Source organism: Symphodus melops, assembly GCF_947650265.1.
Source record: "Symphodus melops genome assembly, chromosome: 1".
Taxonomy (NCBI): domain Eukaryota; kingdom Metazoa; phylum Chordata; class Actinopteri; order Labriformes; family Labridae; genus Symphodus; species Symphodus melops.
In genome coordinates, this window is record NC_136691.1 from 7,320,492 (window position 1) to 7,340,900 (window position 20,409).

Below are 20,409 nucleotides of genomic sequence, written 5' to 3' on the forward strand. Positions count from 1 at the left end.
AAAACTATTTAAAATTCCCATAGATTTAGAGACCAATTGGAAGTACTAAAATGCTAAGTTTCCGCTCCAGGTTTTAGGACTCATCACTTTAGCACTTTATTAACAAGTAATGATCAATAAAGTCCTCTCTCATTCAACAACTTTGATTGCCTCTTTGCAGACTGTTGATAAAACTCTTTAATACGTTGTGTATTTTGAAATAAAAAAAACCCTCTGAAGCAGACACATCTGACCTCTGACCTCCTGTCTTCCCTATACACTCGTGTCCTCTCTAACTATTATTTACTGTATCAGCAGCACACCAGGACGGTTGTTGTGATTATGCATCAGCCGCTGAGGGCTGTCATTGGTTATGCAACCGCTCTCCAGTGGGGCTCAGTGTGCTCGTCACAGGAACCGTTGCTGCGAGTCCCTGCGTGGCCTCGAGTGGCCATTGTGAAGTGAAATTATACTATGAAGCGTCCTTCTTTACCTGCTGGCCTGTCTTTCTTGGTTATTTTTTATACAGCACTTTTGATATTCATATTAAGGACTCCGAAGTGTAGTTCACTAAATCAGCAAGCATAATACTTCACATGTCATACAACCCTGGAAAGCCATTTATCCATCATCCATCCTTCAACCTCTCTATTTGTCTTTCACCATTTATCCATTCATGAGTCCTTCCATCCATTGATTTTCATATTTCTTTTTCTTCATAAAACTGTCCATACAACCATTCATGTTTTCCTTTCTCTCTTTCTGAACCCACTGTGGTAAACATTAAGTATTCAGAATGAATCACAAAGAGCTCAATGGCGATAATAAACACATTTTTATAGGTTGTCACCTTTAACCAGCCACTTTGTTAAAGTTCAGCCCCATTACATCGGTCTTATTGCATAGTGAATGAGCCTAGCATCAACACCAGCTCAGTCATTAGACCACACAAACTCACAGAGTGGGGTCAACAAGTGCTGTAGTGCGTAAAATCGGCCATCATCTGTTGCGTCACCCACTACAGAGTTTCAAACTGCCTCTGGAAGCAGCATCAGCACTCAAACTGTGCGCAAAAAGATCATCCAATTGGTTTCCATGGCCAAACTGCTGCACGCAAGCCTCCCATGGCCATGTACAATCCAGAGTGTCTGCTTGAGAGGTGTAAAGTACGTTTCAACAGGACACTAGAGTTGTCGATGCTGAGACAGGATTTACAGAAGTGGTAGTTGAAGTTTGAAGTGATGAATCACAACCACTATCAAAATATATTCCCTGAAGTCTGCATGTTTTATAATCAATGAAAAAATATCATTTCTTGAGTCATTCAAGGTTTTTTCATTCTACTTGGCTAAATTCTCAAATGAGAAAAGCATTTTTCAAACACTGAGCTACAATCTCTGAACTATTAGTTTGTTACTGTAATCACAAAAGATAAGAATTAGAAGGACATTGCATTGTTTTGGTAGAGTAAGTACAACTCTTTACAAATCTGCAAATAAACCCCTTGTTTATGATCAAACCTGATGCGTCAATTCTCAGTGAAAAATCTCTCTTCAACTTCTAACCTTTCTTTCGTTGTTTGAGCCGTCACATGCAAAATGGTCCATTGACAAAATCATTAACAAGCCTTAACATTTTGACCAGTATGGCTCAATAATGACAAAATCACTTTTCATTTTGGTGGTAGTTTTGAATAAATTGAAAAACCAAAACAGATTTTGACACAAAGATGAAACGTTTTGGGTGACTTACTGTCTTTTGCAAACAGGCAATAGAGTTTTAAAGTACCAATACACTGTTTAGACCGTCACACTTACAGTACAGTCTAGAGAACATTAAGACTGTTTGGAAAAATGAGCCAAAACGTTTGAGAAAAATGTTGGATCGCTTCATGCTTGAAGTAAATCTTCTTTTTCTGTGAGGCAGACAGCTGTGCTGTCTTAAGACTCTGGCGTGATTTTCTCTCTTTCATGAGCTTCGAATCCAGCCTCTAACTACAGTGGAGAGTTTACTTTCAATCCATAATTATAAATCCGATACTCAGTGTCTACTTGTGAATAATTTTCATGTTGAAAACTGCTAGGCATCCACTCAACCACTTCGATGCGCCTTTTGTTAAATCTATTGACCAATCACAGGTTGTGCTCCTAACTTTCAACCAACTGGAGGCTGTCTGACAAATATGAGTCAGCTCACATCTCTGGTCTCAAAAGAGTTTTATACAGTGGGGTGGACATTCCCCTGTCTTTTTTATCAAAGTTTTAGCACTGGCAAAGCATCTGACAATAATTTGAAGTTTTAATGTAATAAAGATAACGAGTAGATTCTCTTTTAGATGTAATGGGCATGCGCAGGGATAAAATTACCCATTAAGAGCAATCTACTACCACGAGTTTCACTATATTATTACTCACTATTTTTGACATTTGTTACAGAATTCAGTCATAAGATAGATGGCTTACTCAAACGGTCTAAATACCTGTTTTCTTGTTGTTAGTTAACATTTGACTATGGATGTAAACGATATTGAGTTGAACTTTTCTTTACCAGTTTCACAATCTCATGTGCCAAATGTATTGGGAAGAAAAAGCTAAATAACAATAATTTAAAGAATGGTAAAGGCTCCAAAAATTAATATGCTTCTTCAGCACAGTCTTTATTACATTAACACTCTGTCCTTTTGAGTTGTTTTGGTTGTTGTTCCTTTAATAGTTGTTTTTATGTTGTCAGGCATGATTGTAATGATATGGAGATCAGTTTTAAGATAATTATTAGCAGTACATAAATCATTACTATCTGTCAATTTTATGATCCATCCCATGGTAATAACCCTACAAAAGGCTCCTTGTATGGATTCCCCAACAATCACCTCTGCTCATATCTTTGCTGATTATCTAACTGTCGAGGAGCTTTGCGATGTGGCCAGGGTGTGCAGGGTACAGAGGGTGTAGCAAATTTTCTTGCAGATCTTCTTGGAGGACACCTAATCACAAGTGACACCGGGGCAGCTCTACAGATTTGATGCTAATCCATGCTGAAGTCAGAAACATTTCCAGGACTCTCAGCGCTTCTTTCTAGATGAAAGGGCACCATTGAAATTGTTCCACGAAGTCTTGGATGTGATAGCAATTTCAATCATTTAAAACCACCTAAGGCCGTAAAGCTATGAAATCATCCACAACACACAACAGCTTTATGTGCATGTGGTCCTGGCATTTTTTGCTCCAATTGTCGGGCTGTTTGTTCCCTTACAGTATGTATCAATGTCACTACGTCCTCAACATGCACGTTTCACTCTCTTAACTGGAAGCTTTTCTTTTCTTCTATTGGTAGAGAAATGTCAATGATGTTTCAAAAAGGCAATTATCTTTTTTTTCTTGCTGTCGAAGCCAAATCGTGGCTCCGAGGTTGACATATGACAGTCTGCCTGAAGCTCTGTCTTTTGTAGTAGAGGGTGATGTTTTGTTGAGTTTTGAGCTCAATTCACCGTGACATGAAAAAGAATGAAAAGGTAGAGGAAGAGCATTATACATCTCGAATGTTTTATTCTGTCAAACGCAGCAGACATGTCCTTACCTGTCTGTTTCCTCAGTATGCTGAAAAAAATATACAAACAAGCATTGACTGTAAATAGGAAGAAAATAAAGTGGCTGAGTGCAAGCCATAATGAAATAATTTCAGCCAATAAGCAACAGGTTATCCTGAAGTGCTAACCCACATCTGTCTCTGCGAGCTACTCTCCCTCATCCACATCATCGCCAAAGAGGAATAGAGCTACACCGTAATAGTGACAGAATGTCTTTACTTTATTGAGGCCAACTTACCATCAGGCCGCATCATCAGCATGCTTTTGCTCCAGATTTGAACATATTGTTTGTTATGAGTATGTTGTGGGAGCCTTTTCTCTGTCAGGCACATCTTTGACGAATGTCCTCTGGGACCAAGCTTCTAAAGGAGCATTGTAAGAAAGGTTTTGCAACAAAAGACACATTTTCTTTAGAATAACAACAAAGTATCACAACATGACAAGCTGAAACTTATGCTCGAGTCGTATAACATGCCGATCTGCAATCCTCTTCTCACGTTACATCAAATATAGTTCACGTTATCGGTTCTTAATGTTTGTATTCATGCATATCACATAATGTTGCGTCTTAGCTGTAACACAGCTGCCTGTCACTAGCCAAGGCTGTAGCACCGCTTAAAGGCTCCTGCCATAATATCTATTCGAGTTCTGGGATGTAAACCTTTAAGGTGGACAGACGGCCTCTCGTAGCTCAGAGTGGTTTGGTAATTCTTTGATCTTGGAAATTCAGAGTGTTTTGTTACTAAACTAAATCCGTTTGAAAATAGATTTAAATCTGAACGCAAATACGTTTGACAATTTAAAACTCTGCCTATCCTGCCTCAGTCCTTTGGGATATGATATGAGCGGCTACAGGAGTTGGGTTGAAGGTTAAGTTTGTTTAAATCGACTCCAGCTTGTGTTAACACTATGTTATTTGATGTTGGATGATGGTAACTCTCTTCATTGTCCCTCTGCAGTGCTGCTCAATCAAATCAACCTTGAACACCTCCCCATTAGTCGTGTTTCATGTATAACTTCAAACAGATTGGATGATGATGCAGCACCAGACACTTGAATCAGCTAAAATGTCACATGGAAGTCCACGCGACTGATTTACATACATTTTTTTCTCATGAATTAATCAGCTTTTCTGCCCCGGGGAGTTTTTATGTTGAGACAAAGGATGTCATATTTGGCAGAGACATCAGAAGCAGTACATTTACAGATGAAAACAAACAGTACAGTTCAGTATAAACAATTGTTATCAAGGACAAAAGACAAAGAGGGAAAGCAGCAGCACACACACTTTCCTAACAGTTTAATGGCTTGTTCCCGGTTGAGTAGACCATTTGTAGTCTTTTAAGAAATGTGGATAATTTACAGCTGCTTTGATTTCCTTTTTTATCAAGGCTTTGAAGGATGGCCGCGTGACACAAACAGAAAGTAACCATAGAAATAAGGCTCGAGCTCCACTGACAAGGCTTTGGATATAACAGGAGCTGATTTAACTGCACTGTGTAAAAACACAGTTGATACAACTTCAAAAAGTTAGTGTCCAGGCTGCCTGAACGTTTTAAATAAACAGAATTTAAAAAGATCATTTGAGATATTTTTGTGATTATTCCAAAGTAATAAAATGTTCTAGTCAACTAAACTTGACATCAAGACAGTTGTACTAAAATCTTTAGGTTAACAAAACTTTTCAAAACAATTCAGTTCCTGTGAAAATGTCAAGTTGAGGCAAAATGAATTCATCAATATAAAATGACTATATATGTCCATGTTAGTAAACTCAAATCAGTTTAGTTTTAAGTGATTATATTTGGTTTTGTGGAAACTTTCAACTTCTATTAATCCTAATACTAATGAAAATATGACAACTCAACAGGATTTGTTGGCTTGAGAGTTTTAGGAACAATGTTTCTCGATGTGTTCTCAGAGGACATTTTAGTGGGACAATAAGTCTATCTTGATCTTGATCACAGTGTGGGCCATCTCAGAACCCATGGACACACTATAGTACAACCTTGGGGAGACAGCCAACTTTTCAGGGCTTTCAGTGTAGCCAACAGTTACTGATAAAGGGCTTCTGGGGAAGATGAGGAAGTATGCAGTATGCAGTTGTCTATTAAGAGACATACATTATACATTATGATAATATAAAAATGACTTCTGTGCTAATTATTGTGAATTGGAATTGTTGGTTTGTTGAGTAGCCGTGGTTTAGAGCTATTTTATAATACTAATAAAACAGTGAGAAAGATGTTTATCTTCCAATAACTGTAAATGGACTTGAGCTTATATGGTGCTTTTCTACAGGACACAAGACATTAATTACAATACACACCCGCTGTCCCCCTCCCCTCTGTATACAATAATCCCCCAAACAAGATTTAGCAGCCCCTATGTGACTAAGAGTAACCATCATTATCTACTAATACCACTTGTACACATTCATGTAACAGTTCCTTCAGAAATATATTTCCCTGCATTATAATCTCGAGGACTACATTTCTGTCTCAGACTAGAGACCATTCTTCAACCCTTATCTTAAAAGTCTGCTGCAGCACATCAGTGGTTGTTGAAGATCAGTGTAATAGCCCCTGGTCTGATTCTGCTCTCCATGTTCTACGTGGTGTTCCCGTTTGTTCTTTTCTCAGCTGACGGCAACAACTGATCAGAGGAACATCTTGGCAAGTGCCAACAGCTTGTTTGGCAACAAAGCTGAGCTTCATGTCTGAAGCCATGCAAGCAGAATGATTACAGAGGAGATGGGAGGGTTGGAGGTGGGGGCGTGTGGGGGGTACTATATGAGAGTCAGCGGCAGAACAGCTGGAGGTCACAGTTATGTAACACAAATTATGTCAAACCATCATATAAGATGAGAACCTCCTCAGCCTCACTGTTCAATGACATTATGATCATATTATAGTCGGCCTCAAATGTGGAGCCCAGGCTGTCTGTCTGATACATGTGTCAAATAAATACTGGCGGTCAATGTGTTATCACTTTTAGAGAATCTTTCTTAAGTGTGCAATACACCATTATTTCTTTGGTTAATGTTACTGACATTCAGTTTTACAGCATCTTAAGCGTCTTCTTTTATTTTATTTAGATTTTTATTGAAATGCACTAACTGTAAATAATTGTCCTTTAAAATCACAGTAAAGAGCTGGCAGCAGAGACGCCAGCTCTCTTTTTTTAAATTCAGTGATTAAAAACACAGAGGTAATAAATGCAGATATTTTACATTCTAACATTGAACTTTATGTCCTAGAAGTGCACTATGTGGTATGGGGAAAGGGATTTTAATCAGAAGAACATCTCCATACATTGATTGATTATGACTAAGCAAATTAAACAGACAAATTGTCTTTGAAAATATGCATCAAAACATTTAGGTAAGAAAATGTGTTGTCTGTTGTCACTGTCAATGATATTGTGGATGATTATTAGGATCATTGCTATCAAAAAACCTTTTTTATTTCATTTACTCTTTCATACCCCTCTCCAGAACCCGCCTCTCTTTCTCTGTTTCCCAATACTGGTTTAAAGGGAAAACATGCTTTTTAAAATGTTTTTCAAAATATTTATAGAAATGTAAATATTTAAAAACATTTTACCTGTTTTCCTTGGGGAAATTTGGCTTGGACATCAAGATAAGCACTTTGAGTCAGCCAAAATACTAACAGCCTAACATACCACATTATTGTTCTCCAAACAAACAACACCCATGTTTTAAAGAATACTGTAGTGTCCTGTAATTTAAAACATCATTATGATATTTAGGACCTCGGTAATGTTGCATTGAGGGTAATATACCCACAATGTATTGCTAAATACAGTTCTTAACTGTTTTAGACCAAAACAATATTTTAGTGTTGAAAATTGGTCGTTAATTAACAGCAATTGCTTAAAAATGGGGCGAGAAAATTGCAATTGGTAATTTTGAACATTTTAGCTGATAAAACACAACATTGTGTTTCTTTTTCTTAGGAGAGATGATTACCAGCACAGGAACAGACATTTCCTTTCTACAGTATGTGATTAACCACAGAGTGAAGCAGGCCATTAATGGCATTCTCTGCTCGTGAGATAAAGGCCCTGGTAGACAGGCGTATTTCAGTTTCCTGTGAAAAATGAGTTGGCTTAATGCCATTCAATGGGAGTTAGATGTGAGAAGAACTGAATACTGGACAGTCAGAAGTGGAGGCTGTGGGAAGATTAGAAAATCCCTCACACACTAAATAACCACATGCATCCTCTTCACTTTCATTTATCCCTGTGAATATGCTCCATTGGCTTTGAAAGAGACTCAGAGATTGTTCTGAGGAATAATGAATGTATTCTACAAATTTCCAAAGAGTGACAAGGAAAGGAAGAGGAGGTTTATTTGAAAATGTTTATTTCTGTCCACTAATGTAAAAACAAATGAAACAAATTGATGGACACTCAGACAAAATTACATTAAAAAAAGCCCTTAGGAGAACTGTAGCCATTTATGTATCATGATATACAAAAGATGTTATCATGTTTCCACAATATATAGTAGGTCCTGAAAGACACTGCATAACACTTGCTTTTATCGATTCTTGTTTTTTTGTTTTTACTTCCATTCAACTGTCAGTCAAATAATTTTTTACACATTTGCAAATATATTCAGATGCAGTTACAACTACAAATTGACATGAATATTGACATATTCTGAATTTTGAAAAGTCAAAAGTACAGAAAAACTATTGTGTTGAAGCATCACTTCAGATTGAATGTTTCCTCAGTACATTGTGTAAAGCTTTGCCATTCAAGCATGAAGAACTGCAGCCTGTCAGATGTCATTTGGATCTCCAATGCAATGCTCTGTCATGTCAACTGTTATGATAGATATGTGCATCAGTATTCTTTTTTACATGACTAAGAATGACACTTCTTATGTATTTCAATGGCATTAAAGAACTTTAAGACTTTAATAGTTTCAAAAGAACTGACATAAAAACACTGATGATCAGGCCCAAAGCTTTTACTGAGGACAAGAGTACAGGATGTTCTAACTTTGCTGTTTGAAATCTGGAAGGGGAGTTGCTCAAGTTAAATCCACAATACACATTGTGATTAATTGGTAATTGGTCATCTACATAATGAGGTTATTCTGAATTAGATTTATGATCTGACAGAGAAGAAGAAGGATGCACTGTATAAAGAAAAAAAAAGGGCCAAAAACACTTCCCTGAGGAACTTTTTTGACAACATTAAATATTATTGACATTAAATCAAAATCAAAGTTACAAGGGACTCTAAGTCCAAGAGGTTGTGCATCATTAGTTGACTAAAGGAAATAATGTGTCTTTATTAAATCTTTAGCGCTCGCTCGTGAACACTAGAAGTTTTAAATAGACTTCAGGCAAAATGGTGACAAACGTTCCCTTTAAAGCAGAGCAAAAGAGATGGCTTGCAGCTATAAAGGTGACTGTGACAGTTACATAACAAATATCCAAAAAGGGATGAGTAAAGAGTCACCTCATTATAACGTTGATTATGTAAAGCAACATATAGGCCTTACTTTAGAGTTAACCATGAGGACAGCAGTGACGAGACCATGTGTAAAACATTGATGTTGTCGCAGTGATGACCATTGGTGGTTGCCATATTGAAAATGCTGTTTCATACTAACCTTATGTTCACCATAGGCAAAGCGCTAGAGCCGAGGTGGGCCTTAAGCCTCCTGAAAAACAGCTACAACGCACCTGCTCATCAGTCAGATCGGCTATGCCCTTTACTATGAATAACTCTTAAAATGAATTTTATAAAAACAGATGAATTAATGAAATGAACTTTTCAGACCATTTCCTAATCCTGCTGTTTACTTTTCTTATGTAAAAATTGGCACCTTTACATGGTTGATAACTTTTGTAGCCAGCCTCAAGGGGACACTTAAGGAAATGCAGGTTTTTGTAATTCGGCCTTAAAGTTTAATTTTCAAGACTGGAGATTGCTGCTTTCGTGACACCTCCTCACAGAAGCAGAAAACTCAAATTAAACAAAATCAAAAATCTCAAAAGAAATCAAATGAAATCTCAGCTGAGTAGGTACAATAATGACTTTTAATGAATGTACACATATAGGACCACATTTTCTGAATAAAACGACTGTTCAAATGAGCAAATATCGATGCACATCGAAGTTTGTGGCAAGGTGTAATCATAACCTCGTTTTTCTTAAACATGTCTGCACTGGAGCACTTTTACATAGTAGTGTACAGACAAAGCAGATTCTTCCTTTGGTTTGTGATTCATTTTTTCTCCTGATAAATTCAGCAGAGACCGAGCTTTCATGATAAATGTTTGTTCTGAAATGCTTGTGATTGTTGAAGGTGTCTTTATTTACTGGTGGTTCAAAAGGCTGAGAGCGTTCCCTTTATCTGCAAATACACAGATAAAGGGAACACTCTCTGCTGAGTGTCTAAACAACACTGAACAGCGAATGTGTTTTTGAATGACATTCATTCCTCACAATCAGCAGTCTTTTCTATTATACTGTATATTGTACTCAACCGCTCGACCATGTGCACTACCTTCATCATGTTGTACCTTTGTCAACGAAACCCTCCTCTCAGTGAATGTTCTCATGCACGCTGGTTTGGAGTGTTATTCTCATTTTGATCTTACTCAGGGCTTCGTGTTTACAATGAACAAGAGAAATCTGGTGATTCATGTCGCTATATATGATGACAATAGGGTCTGTTAACTGTGCACAAATTTATCAACATTTATCACCATCTAATACATAAATAATAAATTGCTGAAACATTTAAAAGTTATAAATCATCGAGCCTTTGTGTTGAATAACTGGGAAAAGACCAAATGTTAATAATGTTTTGTGTCCCTGATCTTTTGTCTTTTTTGGCTGTACTTGAAACATGAAATATATGACTACACAAAAAGAAATACTCAAATGAGAAGTCAAACTAATACATTTCTGTTTAAAATGAGATATTTTATTATGATGAAAGAGAAAACATGGTACATGTAGAGCCACACACAGTCGACTGCAGTCTCTGCTTCAGTTCATGAGCGATGTTTATCAATGCTATCAGACAATTAAGAATCTTCCAGTGGAAAAAAAAAAATGCATATGTATTTTTAATTCATTTTGAATTACTTAAATGTTTAGACACTGTAAAGTAAACCTACAAAATTGACCAATAAATAAAATAAAGACTATGTAAGAAAAGTCCTTCAGAAGGTCTTAAACAATTGATAAAACAGCATGAAGACCTCAAGTGGCTAAATCAAGTGTTTTTGGGGCTGCAACAAAGCCCACTAAGTGCATGTGGTGCAAATTCTGAGGCCATTTATTTATTAGGTTGACTGCATTTATTGTCAATATATCACAATATAACATCTTTATATGTAGACACACATGTCAGATTGATAACACAAGAAATGATTATGCAGGACTTCTAATTTACAAAACAAAACAAAAGGTGAAACAATAAAATAAAACAAACGTTTACTGAATTCCAGTGTCCTAAAGCATAATACAACAGTTTTCTAAGGTGCAGCAGTGAACAAGATATGAATCTCTACCATGTTGAGCTCGCACACTCTTAGTTAAGCTATAATGGTATACTTGTGCTCCTTTTAGACTTACAACCAGCAGCAATAGACTGTATAAAAGAAATGGATGTAGATTGGTCCGTTAGAAAATGACCCTTATTTTCAAACAATTGAAGACCATTCTAACTTTATTCTTTATTCTAATGAGTGTGTGGTCAAAATCATTACTTTCAAGCCTAGTGTCATTCAGCATGATATTCAAATTATATGTTATCATCTACATATAAATACAACACATGTGAAAATACAGGATATGCTCTTATGGTTACCTTTTAATTGAAATATTACTAGCACAGCCCCATGTAACATGAAAATGGTTGTTAAGGACTTTAATTCACTATAACATAGGGCCAGATCCACTAAGAATGGATTGTGCATAATAGCACCATGAATTGCGCAATAATAGCACCCAGTGACTTGCCCCGTTTTAGCACCCTATTCCCAAAAGAACCTCCGCTAATGATACACTGTTTTCAGCAGGGCTCCACAGGTGTTCTGCTCCGTGCAGTTAACTCCTGTTTGAATGTGGGTGAAAATTGCTCTGCATCCTTTATTCTGAGCTGCTAGAACTGTCTTGTCCCATAAAGAGGATGAGCAAGGGGAGGAGAGGAAACTTTTTCAACTTTATTTGATGCTAGTCTTGAAATATCCCGCCACATCCTGAGTGTTAAACTAGTGCCGAAATCATTGCATTTCCTGATATGACCCTATCATAATGAAGCATTTCAACAGCTTAACAAGTGGACTTTTATTTTGAAAGATTTGGCTGAACTAGAATGTGTTGATGCTACTTGTATACTTATGGATGACCTTCTTATTGTTTCAATTCCTTAATTTTATTATTGCGATTTTCCAACGGGAATTTTAACATTATAACCGCCTGTGTTTCCTAAGAATTAATGATAGTATTTCTTCAGTCTGTCAGCATCTGTTTTTTATCTAGTTATATCTTACCTCAGTTCTTGTATTGTGGGGTGGGTGGGGAAGGGAGTCATGTTGTTGCTGTTACATTTATTTTTCATGTAAAGCCCTTTGTGATACAGAAAAATAGGCTACGAAAAATAGCCTCACTAGCACTATTTAGACTGCCTTTTCAAGCTGCAATATTTGTGGACAAAATGATCCCCCCTCAGCATGTGAAGTGCAGTTTTGTGTGTGTTCTATGTGATGCTCCTGCTGTGCATCCACACCAAAACACGATGTTAATTCATAGACTGGGGCACCAATATTATGCCATCATTATGAATGTAGAAAGACGTGACGATGGCTGAGCTTAGTTATGGCATTTTGGCAAAAAGCAGTCTAAAAAGGGCTAGTGTCCTGCTTGTGGATATTAGTGCTGGAAATTGTGGATGTGATGGTATTTGCATCAAGCCTTAATTGCATAGGAGGGGGCAATTTTGTAGCAACATTTTAATATGTCCTATTTCACATGCATGTAAAAGGGACGTACACGGTAATCTATTTAGGAGTATCATTTGTGAGCAGTTTACATGCATTTTACCCTTTGCAGATGCTCTGTTCATTCCAAGCTATTGTTTTCTCTCATTTGATCAGGTTTAGTGCCTGCAAAAGCAGCACAATCCTTTTTCTGGATCTGGCCCTTGGAGTTAAAGCTAAAACTATGTCAACATTTTTTTATCCAATTACCACCCATTTACTGTAATTTTGAGATGCAATCTAGATCTAACATTTGTTGATAATGTAGTGTATCAGATGACCTAGCATAAGTAAATAAACTAATAACTAATAATTGTTGATAACCAGAGATACTATGGATTAACTTACTGCCTTGCATTCGCTAACTCCTTGCCGCTCTTAAGAATGAAAATGCTGATGGCAAAAATGTCAAATTGGGCTTTAAAAATAATATCCCATCAACCAAAAGGTGAAGTCTGGTGGCTATATCTAGTTCTTATATAATGTTTATTATGTGAGATGTAGGTATAGTAAAGAAACCATGGGAAACAAATACATTGTACATACAACAGTGATGTCTGAAAGGGCTGAGAGAGAGTCGTAGCGGTTAGAAATATTGTCACAATTTCGATCCCACCAACTGTTAAAAAGTATTGCATCTTTCAAAAAGACATTTGGGCAAAACCTGCTCTGTCACCATCATTGAAAACAATCAGTCAATATGACTTTCATTTAAGGACAAAAGATGAAGCTGATCAGAAACATTGGCTTGAACCGGCACATCAGTTACAGAAACAAAGGGACAGAGAGTGAGAACTTTTATGAAAACTTTCACTGAAAAAATAGGCTTTTTTCTCCATATCACCACCATGTGAAGTGTCCAAATATATACACATTTATATTTCTCGGAAGTGGGTATAACAATTACAACTTACAACCAAAGATCCCTTTAGGAAAGAAAAGTGTACTTAATAAAATATTCCTTCAAAGGGCTTTATATACAGTTACCACAACCCCGATCTATCTAAAAACACATATCACAGTGTATGTTGTCCCTTTTTATTTGTCATTTGACCAAGTAAATTACTGAATTCAATACTATGGTGTTAGATGTTAAAATTCAGAGCTTCACTTGTGTTTTCTCCCATGTTCTTAATAGCAACAGTTTCATAGTTATTGAAACAAAAGCTTCCTCTAAACAACCATAAGCATTATTTCTCAGAGATGCAAGTAATGATGTTAGTCCTCAATGGTTTATGCTTAGCTAATGGCAGTTAAAAACATGGCTGTATCCTGCAGGTTCTTCATTGCCAGAATGATGTAAACATCAGAGATCCGGCCTCTCGTTCGGTCAGGAGATGTGTTCACCATGGAGCATAATGTCCACCAGGTTTAAATGGAACTCCTGCGTTTATTGAGTCTCCTGTAGGTATTGATGCTGTGTAGACCAGTGGAAACAGAGCTGATGCCCGAGTGGCGCTGAAGGCTGCACACACAGCCATTCGAGTGGAAGGGATTGGAATACGCCTCCCCCTGTTCCATGTAGGTATCGGAGTTTGAGAGGTCACGTGGGATGATCATGGGTATAGAGTATTGCAGCTTCTCTCTACTCTTGTACCAAAGACAGGAGCACATGGACTGAAAGTGTAGAACTTCCGCATAAACGTTACGCAGACCCCTGCTTGCCGCCCCTCCACCACTGCCTCCAACTCCGCTTCCTCCACCACACCCAGATGGCGTGGAGGAGGAGGAGGCTGGATCTATGGAGCAATGGATGTGTCTCCCTGCCTGACCATTATGAGCCAGAAGAGCCCTCTGCTCTGCATCCCTTTTCTCGTCCTCTGCATTCATGGTCATGAACCGCAGTACTGCTAAGTTGAGGAAGGCTCCAATCACAGCCAAGCCGGTAAGGATGTAGATGAAGCTGAAGGCCACATAATCTGGTTTGGTCTGCAGCGCCTGTCCCTTCTGCAAAGCTACATAATCCCCAAAGCCGATGGTGGTAAGTGTGATAAAGCAGTAATAGAAAGCATGAAAGAAGCTCCATCCCTCAAAGTGCGAGAAGGCCATGGCTCCTACACACAGTGTGCTCATGCAGGATATGGAGCCAATGATCACCATATTGACCAAGGAGACCTCAGTATGCCTCATACCAAGGCACTTCTTCAAGCGGTGGAGCAGATACCTTACAAAGGTGTTGATTCTCTCACCCACGCTCTGGAACATGACCAAAGTGAGAGGGATACCCAGGAGGGCGTAGACCATGCAGAACACCTTCCCTACATCTGTGCTGGGGGCTGCATGGCCATATCCTGAGGAGAAAAGAGAGAAAGTAGCAGGGTTACTCATGAGGAACTAATTAATTCTACAAAGCATCGGACAGGGACCTGAGGTTAGAAGGCTTGAGGCTGGGAACGATAGTCCAATCTTGGCAAGACGGCTAGAACTGATTTGTATTCGCTTAGCAGCTCTTCAGATACGTTCAAAGACTCAAAATTTCACAGTGACAATTGAAGATGAGAATGCAAAGCAGTGTGGAAATAGGAATGACCAAGTATTGATGTCAGGTACAGTATGGGAACCACAGCTTGAATAATTCATTGACAATTGCAGCCTGCAGAGTGGTTCCAGCTAATGAATGCTTTAGTATATACCTTATTAGTCCGCTACTTTTTTCATCAGATGTATTTTTTTTCTGGCTAATTAAATCAGTCTTTAGCCAGCAATCCTTTGAGTCTTCAGACTGAAAAACCCTTTAGCAACAGTGAGTTTTCTGAAGAATACTATAAAGTCCAACAACTGATCCTCAGAAAGGTAGAATGACTCAGTATGCCCTCACACTAAAGAACTCTATGATACATTTGTTCAACCTTTTATTTCCTGACATTATCTTTCCCCTCCTACTGTCCCAAAGGATAGAGTGCACTCGCATGTGGCATCATTACCATCTACAATTTATTCCCCTTCATGTGGACCTGTTGCACACAGGAGCAGGAAGATGACGTGCGTAATAACAAAGAGATCAGCAAATGGAAAAGGTTGACCAACAGTTGAAATTTAATTACTGAGAGTTGATTTAATTCTAAAGGCTCTGGTTTTATTGTCACTCTGATCCGTGCCGTAAAGCCATCTGTCTGTCTGATGCCAAATCTGTTTAAAGCTCTCCCAAATGTGTCGCCAACATGAGAGTCATTAAGGTTGATGTATCTCCTTGTGCAAGGAAAAACCTGACCTGGTGCCAAGCGGGGACACATAATGCTTCTAAGTATCATTGCCTGTTTTGTAGTCTCATATTTTTATCTGATGACAAAGAGATAACTGAAGAGGACTCTGTCCTGATCATAAGTTGATTCATTATGGCCCCTTTCACCGAAAGGACTCATTCACCAGCTGATGGACGACTTTAAAGATGGCCGTGTATCTGCAGATGTGACACCAAAACTTTTTATTTTTTATTTTATTTTTTATTTTTTGTCAGCCACTGTCCTGCAGTGTGAATCGATTTTAAAACAGATGGACGTTGCTTTTTTTCATCCATTTGCTGTTCAGGCCTCTCAGCTGAGGAACAAGCTGCCTGAGAAACTTCGTTGCTGCATCAGTTTTGTCTTTTAAATCACTTCTGAACTTACTTTTATTTAATCCATGGTATTTTATATTTTACTTTTTATTTTTTTGTATTCTATTGTTGCGAGTTTTTCATTTGTAATGTAAGTTTTGATAAGTGTTAACATTTAAACAGTTTGTCCATCAAATGAGATATTGTTCAGCTACGTATATTTCATTTATTATTTTGTCTTTCTGTCAGGACCTAAAGACAAGTTCAGACAAAATCTTAAAACGTGTTTCTGGAGAAAATGACCAACCCTCCCTTTAATATTTCAAAGTGTTATGGTTATATACATTTTGGCAACTTCATCTGTTTCAAATTCTGGCTCAGTATTCTGTATGTATATTCATTTCCTTTGGCTATTTCAAAAGTGTGTTTTGTTCTCATCGAGCATTGCATTAAAAAAAAAAATCCTAAATAGCATTCACTTGTTTAATCTTGTCAGATTATTTTTCTTTATATAATAGTATTGGCTAAATGCAACAAATACAGGGTTACTGCAGGTGCACTTATTTTACCTTTGAGTACAGTAAGAGCAGTACAGTTTTTCAGGTGAGCATGGACGCTGATCTGCTGGCCTGTCATGATCTATTAGCAGCAGAGAGCTGCTTATTGAGACATTGGGACAACTGGAGTGACAGCTACGCTCGTCACCAGCACACACAGGAGCCGGAGGTGACAGGGCCAGCAGTCCTGCCGCTGTCTGAGAGAGTGGAGAGGTTGCATGACAGACTCATCCTCCTCTCCTGTCCTCCCCGGCCTCACAAAAGTGACAAAGTTATCATGAGAAATGATGCCTCCATGAATGGCTTGTTCAGGCACCCAGGCAAAAGTCACCATATCCACCAGACATCTCTCTTACTTTCAATCAATCAATCTTTATTTGTATAGCGTCAATTCATAACAGGTGTTTTCTCGAGATACTTTACAAAAAGCAGATAAAGGACCTTACTGTTTGTCTGTTAACATTAATAAAAGAGCAGGTAACAAGGCCATGCTCATCGTTATGTTTACAAAAAGCAGGTAATGGACCTTACTTATTGATACAACTTTCTCTCAGCAGAGAGCAACATTTCTGCTCTGAAAGGTGAAAAAAATAATGAAACAAAATGGTTTCATTAACATCTGAAAATCCCCAGTTCTAGCACTGGCTGCCTGCAGCTGAAGCATAAATATTGAACACATGCAGTCACGTGTATTTGCACATATTTTATGGCGAGCCAGACTAAAAAATGAGGAGACATCTGGGAAATTTTAGCCTATCAGGTTATTCCTGAGCAAACAATAACTCCCTCTTAAATCAGCCCAATCCCTCTATTAATTGAATAAATGTTGCATCATATAGAAGGAATAGCATACTTTTCAACAACCTGGGGTCAATTATTTTATAATCTTATTTCTTTGATTATAATTTAAAATGTAACATTTATATAAGACTGTAGGGCAATTAAAGCCTTTGAAAGTCGAATGAGAGAAAACAAACGAGCAGGAGAGGCTTAGAAATATCAACAGAACACAGGTGCAATAAACTTGAAATCTCATTCCCTCCTCCATGCTGCCTTTCTTTAGGGAATCCTAATTCACAACCAGTCACCTAAGCTTAAACCTCTAGCAACAGACTAATGGTCCTGGTTTAAATGCATTAAAATAAATCACTTCAGAGAGGGTCGAAATGCTCCCAAAGGATATATTTAAATGCTATCACTCTTTTAAAAGCTGCCATTATTTTCTAATTTAAAGATACAATTTTACACATTTTAGAATCCTCTCATGTATTCATTTTTAGTGTGCCGCTTTAATCAGTGTGGAGACTTGTTAACACACTGACTTTCTAAATGAGTAGTTTTTCTATTAATAGTGCTGTTGTAATGCCAATGAAATCATTGATGCTTCAAGCAGCATCCAAGTTAAGTTCATTTCTTTTTTTGTATGTTCTATGTACAAAATGTTCTATGTTTTTTAATATGCAAGTGAAATTAGATTGGAATAGTTTCCCAAGGTTTTCTTCTTTATTGTACAACAGATCTAAATTGGCCTGCAGGGGACATTGCCTGCAATGTTCAGTTTAGCCCCATTTGAAGCTTACCACAGTCAAGATCCAGAAATGAAGTTAACAAAGTTAGCAAACTGTTGTTGTGTGCTTACGCCAACTGGTAAAGATGTGTTTTCTATCTATATAGTCCATGAATCTTTTAGATTCAAATACAACTGTCCTTCACATTTTTGTTTTATTTTATTTCATAAATTTTTGTTGTTTTAAAATGTTGAGGTAATATCTTGACAGTGACCTTTGAGCACTCCATGTTAACTAGTTTATTTAAGAGTCCAAGTCAATGCTTGAAGAATTGGTCCAGACATTCTTAAGGTATCATGTTCACATAAACAGGTTGAAAGCCACAGAAAACACTCATTGTTAACAATGGCATGAAGGCACAACACCAAACCAAGCAAATCCAAGCGTAAACTATATTTTTGGTGCCCTCACGCTCTTTTTTTGCACGAGAAGAAATAATGAACGTTGGTTACTCAGGTACCTACTCTGGAGTTACAGTACTAATTACTCATTAGATAGAGATAAAGACTGCTTTAAAAATACATGAAAGTCTGGCACAATGTGCCTAGAAGGGCTTTGGTTCTCTGTTACTCAATTAAATGTTCACTGATTACCAGGAACAGTTTGTTCTCACCAACAAGAAAAGGAGCACAGCCTATTCATCAGGCACATCAGCTAACCTCAGAGAGGAGAGGGCAGTTATCAGGAGATCATTTATCAGCACTTTGTAAATAGGAGAAGCTGTTGAAAACCAATTTGCATGATCCCAACAAAAAGTACTTAAGACATACATACAAAAAGGTCCATTTAGAGACCAGTGTCGTACCTCTGTTCCTTAACTGCAACTGGCATTACAAATCATGAGACATGTTGTAGTCACATACAGTTCTTCAAACAAAAAGGCTCCACAGACTCTTCGAGGTCTCGGGAGAGAAAACCTCTTGGTATGCATTATGGTTAGAGGAATGCTGGCTGCTGGGTCTCTCTGCAGGCTTCAGTAGTGACTGATATCCTGAGACGTCTCTGTACCCTGGAGACAAGCCAGAGTCACACTGTATAGTACACTAACCAGGGTGTGTGGTGCAGGGTTTCACTCTGCTCTGAGAGGTAAAGGAGTAAACAGTGGATTGTGTTGTCTTTAAATAATTAGAGAGCTTTAATAAAAGAAAATGTGGATAATCACTTAAGGAATAATTCACAAAGTGTTTGCTGTTCAGCTTTAAAGGGAACAGTAGACTTGTTTAAAGACTCACTGAACTGTAAGGGTGACGTTCGCTGCTGCAAAACTAGAATTCCTTATGTCAAGACTTTTGCCAGAACTTAATAGATAGCTGAGTGTTACTATGTTGTCTAAAGTAGCCTTAAAGTCCACTGCTTCAAATAACTTATAAACAATTGATTCATTCAAGATTTCTCCAACTTATGTTGCAAATGCATGCATTTCAATTATTTTGCAAGAATTGAATTCTTCACATATCAGCTAACTATATCAGGTAGTGTTTTGGAATAATTTGTAAAACTGATGAGCCACATATCACAATGTTTCCATTAAAATCAAATCAGGCACACAGCGTGTTGGGTTTGAATATGCTGTAGTACAGAGAAATCCATCGCACATCTGTTTCATGAGAAAGGTGTGAAGGAGAGTAATGAGTTCATTAAACACTCACAGCTAAACTCCAGCCAACTTTGTAATTTATAAAACATATTGGCATCATGTTTTGATACTAGACCTTAATCAAGAAAAAACTTTCAACCACACTGTACAAAAGATACAACTCCACTTTAAAATAAAGCTGAGCTGTACCTTTTAGATGGCATGCTCTTAAAACAGACACATTTAGTTTTGAAGCACAATTATTTTTCCTTCTGAAGACTAGTGAATGCAATAAATGAAGTATGTTCCTAGTAAGGAGTCATTACTGTAAGCTTGTATGACTGTAGCGGTCAGTAAACAGATTCCTCTAGTGACGTTTGAGTCTTCAGAGGTGTTGCACACATTCACAACATTCAGCCCTATATGGTCAGCCTAGTTTTTCCTTGTACAGGTGGCATGACGTCACTCTTATCTGCGTTTACGCCATCCTGAATATACTGTACAGAACAAGAACGCTCAGTATCCCTGTACAAATAAACACTGATCATGTGATGTGTTCTGTACAGAGCAGCA

At 37.7% G+C, this 20,409-nt stretch overlaps 1 protein-coding gene across 1 annotated transcript in view; it reads right to left on the reverse strand.

Annotated features, from left to right (window-relative positions):
• Positions 1–10,516: 10,516 nt before the first annotated feature.
• The window catches only part of kcnk3a (potassium channel, subfamily K, member 3a), a 31,884-nt gene continuing 21,991 nt past the window's right edge, over positions 10,517–20,409 (reverse strand). The window contains exon 2 of the mRNA XM_079350542.1: positions 10,517–14,891. Within this exon, the coding sequence (XP_079206668.1) occupies positions 13,972–14,891 (920 nt within the window). The 3' untranslated portion in view covers positions 10,517–13,971. The remainder of the gene's footprint in view (positions 14,892–20,409) is intronic.